The following is a 13,399-nucleotide window of genomic DNA, read 5'->3' on the forward strand; positions in this document are numbered from 1 at the left end:
AAATTATCTGATATGCATTCATATCAGCAGTAATTATATAACGAAAAATGGAGGCCGGACAGACTCCATTATCATGTGCCAGCAAGAATTTAAATATATGACTCAGCCACAATGCTTCATGAATTAGTTCTCTCTTGCTACATTTTTAATGTGATTAGGAATTATGTTCATCTTAGAGATGGGCGAGCTTATGTCTTACGTTCGGTAGCCCTTTCCAGTAAATATCAGCTCAACCAAATTTGCTATAGTGCCGCAAAGTGGTGTCTGAGAGAAAGAGCTTTCCAAACAGCTTTGCTGTATACATCAAACAAAAATGAATCGCCAAAAATAATGTTCGGGTACACATGTGTAGGATGGCACTTCACTCGAAGTTTGATAACAAACATTCTTCATAATCTGCAACCACCTAGGCAAAAGTATGGTGACTGTAAGTTATAAATATGGCCCAGACAGATAGGATCAGAAAAATGCATTGCCGCTCTGTGCTATCTTGATTAGATCTTCTTGTGATAGTAGGGTCTTCTTGCTACTGTTACCCGCCTTTTCATATGGCTGGGCCATCTTCCGCAGAAACTGCAAGGGAACAGAACAAACAGTAGCTAAACAACCAACCACAGAAGACAATAAAAAAAGCAATAATAGTTCATAGCAAAAAATAAACTGATCCATCCATATAAACTCTTCTTTAGAGAGTTCAAATATTACAGAAACACATGATCAACTAACCACCTTTAATGGAGGGATGATAACCCTAACAGAGAAGATGAATATCACCGACACTAGGACCTATAGTTTTAGTATAGCCACACTTATTAGGCAAGCTTACACTAGTTCATTAGTTTAAACCAACTTCAGAAAATGAATACAGTGAATTCCAAAAACTATTGATCATTTGCATTAGTTTTAACAGCACTAAAGGAAATAATATATCTTATAGACTTCAAAAAGTGGCAGGTATCCTCCTGAGTCCTTGAAACACAATCAAGTGAGTTCTAAGTTTCTAACACAGGTCATCTACAGGATAATGGTGATGATCCAAAGAACTCCCCAGATCTTGTTATGGGATTGTTCTAGGCAAGGAAATTTCTGGAGATTTCACAAAATTGGTTTTTATTGGGAAAATATTGTCAAAAAAAGACCTTGAAAAAGTTAAAAGGTTTCTTTGCTTATTATACTATATTTGGTTTATGAAATATTGGTAGATCTTCCAAAAACATGATGTCTAGAATTGTAATAGATGAATACATCACAAGATTATTAAGAGAAATGAAGCACATGAAACAAGGCCACAACTGAACAAGCAACCCCCAGTTTTCGCCAAAAAGCTAGCTGATACAACCACAGAGCACACCTTCTGCATCCAACACCAAAAAGTTCGAAATAAATACTGATTGAAGGCATGCCTAAGGTTTAAGACAACCTGAAGAAAACCATATAAACACACCAAATGAATAAAAATGGTTCCCATTGTCCAAGCTAATACTGGGATAACAGCTGTCACCTGGGTGCGAGTGCGGGGATTTGGCGCTTCCAAAAAACCCGGGTGTGGGGGTGCGGCAGGGGCAAAAATGTATATATATATATATATATATATTCCCCTGGCGCGGGTCGGGGGTCCAGTTTTTTTTTGCTGGTGTGTTTGTTTGAAGACTTGTTACCCACGTTCTGCTTGTTGTGTACTTTGGCACAACGGGACAAAATTGATGAACCGAAAGGATTGGCAATCTGATCGACCCAGCCTGCTGCGTTCTGCTGACTGTCATGATTCAATCATGTCTGAAACTCCTTGGTCTTCACGAAAAAAAATATAAGCGAAAGGTTTGATGTGGTTTGTTGGAGAGAGAGTCTTCACGAGGTCTACGACTCCACTGCCATGCCACTCCCTAGGGTTCTTCAAATTTCATTTTATATACAGTTGCACACAGATGACAGCTAAAAGAAATTTATTGGATTTGACATGTGGAAAAGAGAGGTCTACACAAGGCTACGGCTATAGCACCCATCTCGTCAGGAGAAAAGTGAATACTAATAGCCACCAAGGCTACCACCACCATTATCATTTATTATGGAGAGAGAAAATCCTTGACGAAGAAGGATCTGGATGGTTGAAGGATAAAGACTTCAAAAGGCTCTTGAATTTTGGTTTTAATTTTTGAGGAAGATGGATCATCATTTCCAAGTTAACAGTATGTTTTCCAACGCTGCAAATTATTAATTGTTTGGAGGCAGGAATAGCATGGGATGCCAACAAAGCTCGTCAGATGTTGTGGACACAAGTGCCCCTTTATAAAACAAGAGCAGCAGCAGCTGTCATCAGATTTTTTTTAAAAAAAATTCCGCAGCCCATTTCATAGGGCAAATTTTTTTAAAAAAAAAAAAAATTCCAAAAAATGGACCGAAATGACCCTGGGTGCGGTCAACGCACCCAGGATCGGGTTGACCGCACTCGGTGCCACACCCGCACCCACGTCGAGTCGCGTCGACGCGGGTGCGGCACCCTTGCTAGCCGAATCCCTGTGACATAGGATAACAGTAACCATCACTATTATCATAGAGAACAATGGTGTCACAACTGTCATCAACAGTCTGAAAAACAAATGATCAGCCCGGGAGCATGGGATAGGCCACCCAAAATAGAAACTCGGCCATATTTTGCAACATATATAAAACCCAAAATGCTAAAATAACCATATTCAAACTGCCTCAAAAAATAACCACGCCTAGGAGATGAACTTAGTGCGCCTATATCACATACGGGAAAAGAAACATAGGGTTAATTCAGGCACCAAGTCTTTGTTCATAAATCCAGCCACAGAATAGTATGCTGACAAATGCTACAGCAGAATGCTTACTTGGACCGAGGGAAAAAGACCAGAAAACCCAGGACTTTTCTCAGATTTATCAACCCTGATACCTGATAGCTGACAAAACCAGCTTACTTAACTAGACATTTAATCATTAGTTGATGCCAGATTTGCACCTGCATTAATAAGGAGGCTGGACAAGAGTTTCTCCATCATCCGGTTCACTGGGAAGTCCACATCCACTGATTCCCAACTCCAAACCATAATGGTGAATCAGAGTTGCACCTTACCACTGCAAGCTAATTGGCAAACACTACTCTCTCTCTCTCTCAGATTGGTTGAGGAAAATTTTTAATCACAAAATTAGAATCAATCAGCAGTTCACATTAGACTTGAACAGTAAAAAGATCATTATTTTGGAAAACCTCACGACATTTAATACTTTGGCTCCTCCATGAACTTCCCTGAGATCCCAGATATTTTAAAACATATAAGATAAGGAAAATATAAACTTCATAAATTTTGTAAAAAATTGAAAAAGACTAACATCATAAATGTCTTGAGACAGTATCTCATAATATTCTTAAGTTAGATCATATTCAAGAGTACATGTTTGTCACTCTCAACAGTGGGAAGCAACATACAGGTAAAACAAGCACGCAAAACAAGTTTTCATCAGGTAAAACTGAAACTAAATGATACATGTTTCGGCTAACTCATTTTAAATGTTGTTAGCAGAAACAATAAATTGCAGTCAATGGAAACATACTTGACGAGCTAAGTAAAACTGAAACCAAATGATACATGTTTCGGCTAACTCATTTTAAATATTGTTAGCAGAAACAATAAATTGCAGTCAATGGAAACATACCTGACGAGCTATGCGTAAAGCCATGTCAGTGCTCAGATCAATGTGTGCCTCATGTAAGTGTGACAAGATCCATCCAGGTAATTTTGATCGCTTATCATGACGATTATATCTGTAAACAAGAACTTTGTGTCAGAGACATTGATGGAATCATGTGATGAAGATTAAAAAAATATTATTCAACAAGTTGCACCAAACAAAATTTCATAAAGCACAAAACCAGAATAAATTACCGACTACATGCAAAGATTAAGATGGCATAACAGATCCCAGCATTATAAAGCTTATAGCCACAAGCTTATCATCAGTGAAGCAGGCAATTTTGGACCATGAGAAAACCATTTTGCTCCATAACATAATCTTAAAAATAGTTTCCACTTGTATGTTTGAGTAGTTTGACCAATATGATGGAAGCCCCTTTTTAAAAGGCAGCTCATTTTTGACAGGATACCTAAAATATGTGGGACATGCATTGGATGTTGAATCTCCAGTGACTTGTTTTGACACTGTCAGCATGTAAGAGATACACAGTCACACCCACAGATGAATGACAACAAAAGACAAAGGCATTAAGTTTTAGCCTTGGTCTCTCAGAGCGAGCGAGCGAGCGAGAGAGAGAGAGAGAGAGAGAGAGAGAGAGAGAGAGAGAGAGAGAGAGATGCCAAAATTAATTTGAACCAAGCAATGAAATTTGGCATGCGTAATCGACTGGATCATGCATCTTCAACAGTGCCTAGACTCATATTGCATCCTGTCCTTTTTCCCCACAAATATAGTTGAGGGATTAAGGGCCCCTCCTTTTATTGATTAAAATTGAATGTGTTGTGAAAGTCTGAGATATTACAAGTCTGGTGTGTCCTGTCAAGATGGTCCTCATTTGTTTGTGAGATATGCATCACAGAACAAACAGAAACACAGGAGTTACAAGCAAGAAAAAGCATAAATCCAAAAAAAAAAGCTGGATAAAGTCCAGACAGAGACAACCTCTGCACTCTGCTACAATATGCAGTGATGAAAGTGTTCGCAGGAGATCGAAAGACCGCCTGTTTTGGCAGTCTATGGAAGCCAATATTTAATCCAAGCAGTCCAGTTTCAGGCTTGAGATGGTCAGAAGTCACCTACTACATGCTTGCAACAACATGGTCACCACTGGTTCCATGTAAGTCATAAGCAATTCGCATGCTAGTCGACGTTCTGTATGACACCACTGGAATATCTAATTCACGAACACAGCCAAGGATGTGGAATAAACCTGAATTTCATCCAGCAATGCACCACGAGAAGGAGATGATTGTTCCAAGAGAGCGTCAACATATTTTTTTTAGCAGGCAGCCCAGATTTCACAGATAATTTGCTTTTGCAATTGTTATAATAAGCTCTATTTCAGAAAAAACATATTTTCCACACCACAATATGGAAAATCAGATCCCAACAAGTTCTAATCCATCTCCAGCGAAAAGCCCGTCTGAACCACCAATAAAGTTCTTGAACTAACTGATTGGGAACACACCTGCACTCGAGCTGATCCATGATGAAACTCCAAACTTTAGAGGTAATGTGGCAGGACACAAGGGCTGGTATGATTCCTCCACATACTTACAGAGGTAGCACCTGTTTGCTAATGGAATACCGCAATGTTGCAACCTGTCCAGGGTGGCCAGCTTGTTATCACAATTAAGATATAATGAGTTGTTCGTGTGGCAAATATGGGATAACTGGTGAGCATCCCAAAGGCAAAGAACTCTACATGTACCATCAAGCGATCAAGGCCTACACAACTGGTGATGATGGGATACTACTAGAATTGAAGCTTTAATAGTTCCAGCTTTGGTTGTCAACAACATGGAGTCTAAAACAAAAAATTGTGAAGGTTTGTGGATAATCAAGAGGCCTCTAGGTCTCTTTGGGATGCATTGCTGACTAGTCCCCTGACGTTCCACAATAGAAGTTTCACAGACAATTGTTATTAGGTGGTTGTGTGGAGAACTCATGAAGTCCTCTTAGATCTTTCTCATTATGTTATACTGGTAAAACTACAAAAGTAGAACCTAACTCAAGGAATAATGGTGCCTGGACAACCACAATGATATCTTTCAAAGGTAGGTTGTCACAGAACCTATGTCACATAGGTGCGGGTGCGGGTACGGGTGCGGATGCGGATGCGGATGCGGATGCGGATGCGGATGCGGATGAGGATTTTTAACAGTTTTAAACTTTTAAGTTATCACTACGTGTATTTGTGTGCATTTATGTATTTATATATATATAATATAGATAAAAATGGACTTGATTAGGGTTAACTGAATCTACTTTTGGATAGAAATGGACTTCAGTGTGGTTGACTTCACCTAACAGGAAGTTGTGTCCAAGTGTCGCACCCGTCTGGGTGCGGTGCCCTGTTAGAAGAGTCCGTGTGACATAGCACAAAACCAATGCTTGTTGGTGCGTTGAACACGGATGTCTAGGTCTAAGGCGTTGCTCAAATTGTTGAACATTGAGTACTTTTGCAATTGTTAATGATTTCAAATTCAATCATGAGTTTGGGCAAAATTTTTCAACATGGGTGCGGTGACAGAATTAAGGGGAGAGTCCACAATATTAGTCTTGGCTGCAAGAATGATTGCCATTGATGGTCACAACCCAACTAGTCGCAAAATGATGGAGTGGAGGTGGATTCAAAGGAAAAAAGGTCAAAGACTTGATTACGCACTCAAATGATAAACAATAAAGGATTCATTGACTTAGAGTCGAGAATACTCCAGGTTGTCTACACCAACTTGTGACTTAGAGTCCAGAATGTCATCTCCGTGTGTTCCTCATGCTTTCAAATGACATTTTGTATGCTGAGTCTTGGACCACCCAGCCTCCAGTAAAGGGTCCTTTAACACTGGGTGAGGCCTTGTAGGACATGAGGAAGGGGAATTGTATGTCAAACCATAGAGGTTATAGTAGTTGATGAAGTTCTCATACTCTACCTGATGAAACACCCATCATGTTTGATCTCGATTCCTGAAGTTGAGAATGAGATGAAAGTCAAAGGGACCTCCACACATTATGTGCAAATCATTTGTTCCATCCCGCAGGTAAAGTGAATGATTTTGAGGAGAGGACCTTTCAAACACTGTGCAACACCCTGAAAAAAACTCAAGGGTCCAAAGTTTACAGTGAAAAGGTCGGGTAGGTGAATCTGTGGTGGAATAAGGATCAATGCTTCAAGTTTCAGTTCCAACCTTGGAACCGTAGATTAACAACTAAAGTCCAGTCAACACATCAAGATCCTCAAAATATAATTAAGTGCATCTGTTATTTCCTAAAAGCCTGGATCAGGAACAAACTGTTTCAGGCACATAAAGAAGCATACATCAATGATGGAAGGCCAAAAAGCAAGTGAAGTTTGTCAAATACAAACTTAAAACTCCAAGAGTTTGGTGCTAATGCCACCAAATAGATCATCTAACAAAGTCCACCAAAACGGAGAGATCATACTCTTGTAACTTTGTGCAAGGATGATTATTCGTGATTTATCTGCACCAGCATCTAATCGAATGAAGACCATGTTGCTCATTAACCGAAATACCACTCACCACACTAGCCCAAGTCTTCCGAGAGGACAAAGATTTAGCGGACAAGCTGCTACGTCCTCCAAGATTGCGGGAAGCATTGTGCACTTGATCCCCACCAGGGGAAGAAGGTCATCATTGTGTTGATCCATCGTTAAAAAGTTGGACAAAGATTCACATGTTTCCATTAACCAATGTCAACATTCACATACAGTTTTTTGCATCTGATCCTTTTAACGCATCTTGTACCAGCTAAAGTCTTAGGGATTTCTTTCAACAGTTTATCAATGTTTGTGAAATGAAATAACATAACTTATTCATGACTCACGAATGGAAATCAAGGTAAGCTAGAAAAATCACAGAACACTAATTGACCACTTGGTGTCCCTACTGAGTGAACTCCTAATCCTGATTCCTATGTTGTATTTCTTAGTCAATATGTCAGTCCCACCAGATCAATCTTAGTCTTAGCCAACATGTCATTTCCACCAGATCAATCTTAGTCTTAGCCAACATGTCATTTCCACCAGAAAAATACAACTATGCACTGATGAACATAAATTTGTCTATTAACAAGATGAAGAGCAGATGAAGTCAGTAATGATACCTTTTGTCTGCAAAAATCATCATTCCATAATCTGCCTTTGAACGGATCACTCGGCCTACACATTGTGCTGCTTGTCTCTAAGGAAAGAATGTTTTTCATAAGGATACACATTCCACAAAAAATTGACAAAAGCTAAGCTTCAAGCAAAATAAAACTAAGAATGGAAAGAGACTAGATAATCACTTCAAGATTTCAAATTAAGATGAATGACAAAACATAATCACAAAAAAGAACACCATGGGGAAGGTATAATACCAATGCATCAAAAGTCAAGAAATCACTTTCTTTTATTTGAAATGTCTCTCTTAGGTAATCCAACCGAGCAAGCAAAATCCTGAAAACATAGACAGCAATAAAAGCTTTAAATGGGATGGCTGCCATATTAACCACTTCTAGACTCCTTGGTGAAGAAAATTACATAGAGAAACATGAAGAGAAAATAACAAGGTTAGAGCCTGCAGGTATCCAACACTTGATGGTATAACTTCAACTTACTAAAGCACTCATTCTGCACGACCAATAGGATAGAGTCGATAGACCAACCTGCTTTGTGTATTCTGGAATGGAATCCCAAACATGATTACAAGTCTCCCATAATGTCGATCAAAATCTATACCCTCAGCTACCTTTCCCCTGAAAATCAAAATAAAAATTTTACATGGATCCAATAGATACATTTCTACGAAATTTGCTTCAGTCAGACATGAATTTTCAGGAAGCACATATCAGAAAAATTAAAAAGGCCACATGTTATAGGCAGGAAATCATTGGTATCATCAAATTCTCCACATGACAACCTCCCAATCTAACCTCATTGTTTCACATAGTTTTCTTTTTATCATAAAAAAATCACAACATTTAGCATGTAGTATGTTTAAAAAAAGAGAAAAAAGAGAAAAAAGAGAAAAAAGAGAGAGCCTATAACAGACAAATTAATATAGTAGGGTTATCACATACAACTAAGTTTATAAAACCAGTTCTGCACATTCTTAGTAATAGGAATATTAGACATCCTTCTCATGAAAGACAAAGAGTAGAGTAACAAAGGCAAGAACTAAAAATCATATATAAAAGGGTTCCAGAATTAGGCTATTAAGTTTGATATACTGCTGCAGCATTTAAGAAAATAATAAATCTATCTACCTGCAGAACTCACTATTTTTTTTTAATGGACAGACCTCACTATTTCAGAAAATAACAAATAACTACCTTGCAATAGAGAAAAAAACAGCTCCTCTTCCACAGTCACATGCCCGGCGATAGTTATCCAGAGCCAATGTAGTCTCTACCACATCCTGGGTCTCAATAAAAACAAGCTTGTGTTGCATAACCTCCTGCAACAAAGTGAGGCATCATTGTATACCAGAAAAGGCCATTTGCTGAAAATCAACAACTCAAGTTAACAGTAGGTCATTGAATTTCATTTTTAACTTGCTTTTTATTTGTTCAATTGAACAAATATATCCTCTGTGTGCATCTGTGCGCTCCTGCACCCTCACACACGTGCATATGTAAGAACATTTCCGTCCAACAACTGAGAAATTAGACTCTTTACCTGCAAAATGCCCATTTCGTTCCAACTATTGACAATTCCATCCATGTATGAGTAACTGACAAAGAAACAAACAATGCCATCTGGAACTGAAGCCACCATCTCCAAAAGAAGTCTCCCATAATTTCTTACAATACCAGGATCAGAACGCATATCAAATTTCGTAGTGACTGGAAGCTGATCACTATTACAAGAATGGGAGAAAAGAGAAAACAAAGTAAACAACCATAGCTTAAAGGGATTTGGAGCATTGGCTACCAGATAATTGTAAAAAAGTCAACACAGAACGAAAAAGTTATCAGAACTCATAATTTAATGAACCTAAAACAATTATGAATATGTAAACCTCCACACCTGAGTCATAAACCTGGGAGCACAGAGACACATGGATATAGAATAAGACAGCAGAAGTACCTGCCACGGGTAAGAACCATTGGGCATATGCAATCTCTTGTTAAAGACATTGTAAGGCTCTGACTAACAACCGGATGAAAATTTAGAAGGCGGGGATAAAGGTCGATTGGGCTTAAAGTTCCAGATGTAATTATAACAGATTGGAAGCGCTGCAATACCGGCTTTATGGCAAGCGATGCATCAAGGCAGCAGAGCTGAATAACAATACGAAGGGGGAAAAAAAGTCATGCACTTGTTCAACAAAGCATATAAACAGTGAACAAGGTCATAAGTGAAGGCTAAAAGCAAAAGGGAGGACCATTACCTGCAATACGGGGTCTGGTATGTCTGGCATCCTCTCGTCATATGGTTCAATTATAATTGAAAAACCGTGAGTATATGTCCCTACGAGTGTTGCAAAGTCACAAACTGTCTGAATATGCAGGAACTCATCAGTATCCGTTATTTCAAGTGTCAACAAGAGAGAATGAAGGCGATCATAGCAAAACTTGAGCATTTTTTGATCGATTCCAGCCTGACTACTAATTGAAGCGACAAAAGAAACAGGTCCTTCAGTCTCTACATGTTCAACTTGTAACCTTCCCCTCAAATACTGGACCAATCTTCTCAAAACAGATATAAAATGTTCAGCTTTACGAATATTCCCAGGTACAGCCTCCCTCAAAATATCGTCAGGAAGTACCGGATTAGAGAGCCATGCATCAGTTACTGTGAATTAACACCGAGAAAAGGAAGGAACAGCTAAAGTTAAAAAACAAAAGACATAAAACTATTGAAAATGACACTCCCAAATGGCACCACATACCAGGCAAGTTCCCTCTCTGAGCCAAGCCCTCAACCAGCCTGTTATATTCAGCACGCAGTCTGCCGACGTCTGTAGCCTTGAACCTTCCTACCAATTCAAGTATTTTGGAGAATCAGTTATCAACATAATTTGTTCAGGGAGAAACTACAACAAGAATTGACGGTTGTAAAAGTCCAGTGCGTCGTAAAAAGAACTCCTGTTTCAATAAGACCAAGTGATTCAGGTAGCCGTTCGGTAACACATAATTATGGTAATAGCAACGAATCTTGATGTCTAGATAAAGAAACTCGGTAGCTTATAGCAGACGTTGCTATCGTTCAACTCAATTCTTCCACCTTCCCCCCACCACCCCAATGCTCACTCTGTTGTTCATCTACATCTAAGCACGGAGAGAATGTGCTTACTTCTCGACGGTCTGCAACATCTTGCTGATATTCCTGGTAGCGCCATCGAGCGTCTGCTGCCTCACGTTGACGCTGAGTGCCTCGATGCAGACGTTGTCGATGTTGTGGGCCTCGTCAAAGACGACCACACACTCCTTCTGCATTTCCTTGGAGATGATCCCTGCGACCTTGGGGTCGAGCAGGTACTGGTAGTTGTAGACGACGACGTTGGCGAACTGGATCGTGTGGCGGGCGAGGAAGTAAGGGCACCACCCCTTCTTCCTGCCGAAGCTGCGGAGGTCCTGAAGCGTGTAGACGCCGGGCGGCAAGAGGGCGTCAGAGTTCCGTTCGTACTCCTCGAAGAAGGGGCAGGTGGGGACGTTGGGGTTCTCGGAGGCCAGGGCGCGGACCCACGAGGCCGTCAGCTTCCGGCAGCCGGCGTCGACGCTGTCACGGGAACCGGCCGTGTTGACGGATTCGTTTATGCAGAGATTCTTGCGAGAGCTGAGGCCGACGGCGAGGAAGGACTGCTGGCAGTCATGGATGAGGCCGTGGAGGATACGGAGCTCGGACAGGACTTTCTCCATCTCATGGACGGTGCGGGTGCAGTAGATGAGCTTGGAGGGGGCGGAGGGTCGGCCAGAGAGGATGTAGCTGACGATCAGGGAGACGAGGGCGATGGTCTTGCCCGTCCCCGTGGGCATCTCCAGGAGGCAGTGTCCCCTGGCGTCTAGGGCACGCTTCAGCTCCAGCATGTACTGGTATTGCTCCGGGTATATGTTTTCGTATGGGAAGTAGACAGCCAGATCTTCCACCTGGAACTTCATAATCGTCGTCGTCGTCACCCACTCGCTCTCCCAAGGAACAACCCTTCCTCCCTCTCTGTCCGTCTGCCGAAAAAAGAGAGAGAAAGAGTGCCGGTGGCTGCTGATTCCGCACGTTCGTGTGCGTTCTCGGCCGACCAAGAGAGACGAGCCAGACCCTACCCAGGGCCAGGCGCCTATTTTTATTAATTAATCATTATTAACATAATTTATAAAAAGGAGACTATATTTTAAAGTATTTACAAACAGGTCCCTAACATTTGAAATATTCCAATTAAGCTCTTGAGTTATGAAATTTGAAATCAAAGCTTTGGCTGTCATAGATATGCAAAATTACCTTTTTAACCTTTAATGCAAAAATTCCACGTGCCTCTATGTTCCCCCCATTTACTCATGTTTAACCTAAACCCAGTTTGTTTGGCATATGTCAAATGATGTCGCCACATGTGACTAAACCGCCATTAATTTGATTGCTCAAAATAATTATAACACCAATTCGATTTAAATAACCTACGTAAGCAAGCATGAAAACACATGCATACAAAAGTAATAAAAAAGATAAGAAAACAAGACGGCACAAACCACAATTAAGATTTAAGCAGTTCACTCACAACAAACTACATCCCTGGGCAAAGTAGGCAAGCAAGATTTTAGTATCAATAAAGAGATCACAAGGGGCATATAAGATTAGGGATCAACAACCTTGCTTCCCGATGAATACCCAACACCACAATCAACAACCCCACAAACAAAGATTGCCACAACATATTTCATCGGTGAGATTCATGATAGGCAAACATCTCCAAAATTAAGGTATGGATGTGGGTAGCTTTTGAAATCAACCCCCTCTATTGGCAATTTCTATAATGATAAAAAGTTACCCATAAACATAAGTACGCATCACATTTTTTTTATTATTAATAAAACCCAAATGATTAAAATACCAGCAAACAGGTATCGTCCACTCTGACAAAACGTGAATCGATATTCAAAATCGTTCAATTCTGGGAGTTCTAGGTAAAGCAAATCATGTGATTATGATGATGGGTGATGATGAAGCATGAGGAATATCATCTTTGAGCATCCCAAAATCGTTCTCATCCCTCTTATTTGGTGTAAAGACATAAAAGTATATCAAAAGGCACAAAACCTAGGATAAAGTGGGTGATGATGTCCACCCTTGCACATGAACATATATGGATGATGATGAATAAAGTTGGTGATGCTGCAAGAAAAGTTGCAGGTGATGAGAAATGATCCTGGTACCTGCATTTGCAAGGAATGATGGTAACAATATCCAACTATGACGATGGTTATAAGATGTTGATGATTGGCAAAGAGGGGAAGAGTTGCAGACATTCTCATTCAAGTTTCAGATGGGAAGAGGATGAGTTAGAGTATCTATAGTGACGGCTCCAATCCATCAATTAAACAACAAAAACTGTTACTATAAGTAATAGTGATGGCTTAGTTTCCGACAATATAAGTTTTGTCACTATTACTTAGTGACTACTTAGAGTCATCACTAATCCCCTGTTTGACTATCACTATAGGTCCATACAAGTGACGTTGATGCAGAGCA

The 13,399-nt window shown here is 40.1% G+C and overlaps 1 protein-coding gene across 1 annotated transcript; it reads right to left on the bottom strand.

The window, feature by feature from the left end:
• Positions 1-265: 265 nt before the first annotated feature.
• On the bottom strand, positions 266-11,955 carry UVH6 (RAD3-like DNA-binding helicase protein). Its single transcript, XM_089984798.1, has 11 exons — positions 11,015-11,955; positions 10,611-10,693; positions 10,110-10,513; positions 9,806-9,999; positions 9,395-9,575; positions 9,049-9,173; positions 8,383-8,472; positions 8,095-8,173; positions 7,840-7,916; positions 3,676-3,784; positions 266-573 (listed from the first exon to the last, which is right to left on the bottom strand). Exons 1-11 carry the CDS (start codon positions 11,818-11,820, stop codon positions 460-462), a joined length of 2,262 nt encoding a protein of 753 aa, XP_089840924.1. The 5' UTR covers positions 11,821-11,955; the 3' UTR covers positions 266-459.
• Between the last annotated feature and the right edge of the window lie 1,444 nt (positions 11,956-13,399).

Source organism: Nuphar pumila, chromosome 13 (genome assembly GCF_984573655.1).
Source record: "Nuphar pumila chromosome 13, dmNupPumi1.hap1.1, whole genome shotgun sequence".
NCBI classification, from domain to species: Eukaryota; Viridiplantae; Streptophyta; class Magnoliopsida; order Nymphaeales; family Nymphaeaceae; genus Nuphar; species Nuphar pumila.

Excerpts from the sequence above, each read along its gene's own strand:
- UVH6 (XM_089984798.1), bottom strand. The coding sequence starts at position 11,820 with ATGAAGTTCCAGGTGGAAGATCTGGCTGTCTACTTCCCATACGAAAAC. Across the intron at positions 10,514-10,610 it reads TCAGAGAGGGAACTTGCCTG|TAACTGATGCATGGCTCTCT; the intron begins GTATGTGGTGCC and ends GTTAATTCACAG. Across the intron at positions 9,576-9,805 it reads ATGGTTCTTACCCGTGGCAG|TGATCAGCTTCCAGTCACTA; the intron begins GTACTTCTGCTG and ends TTCTTGTAATAG.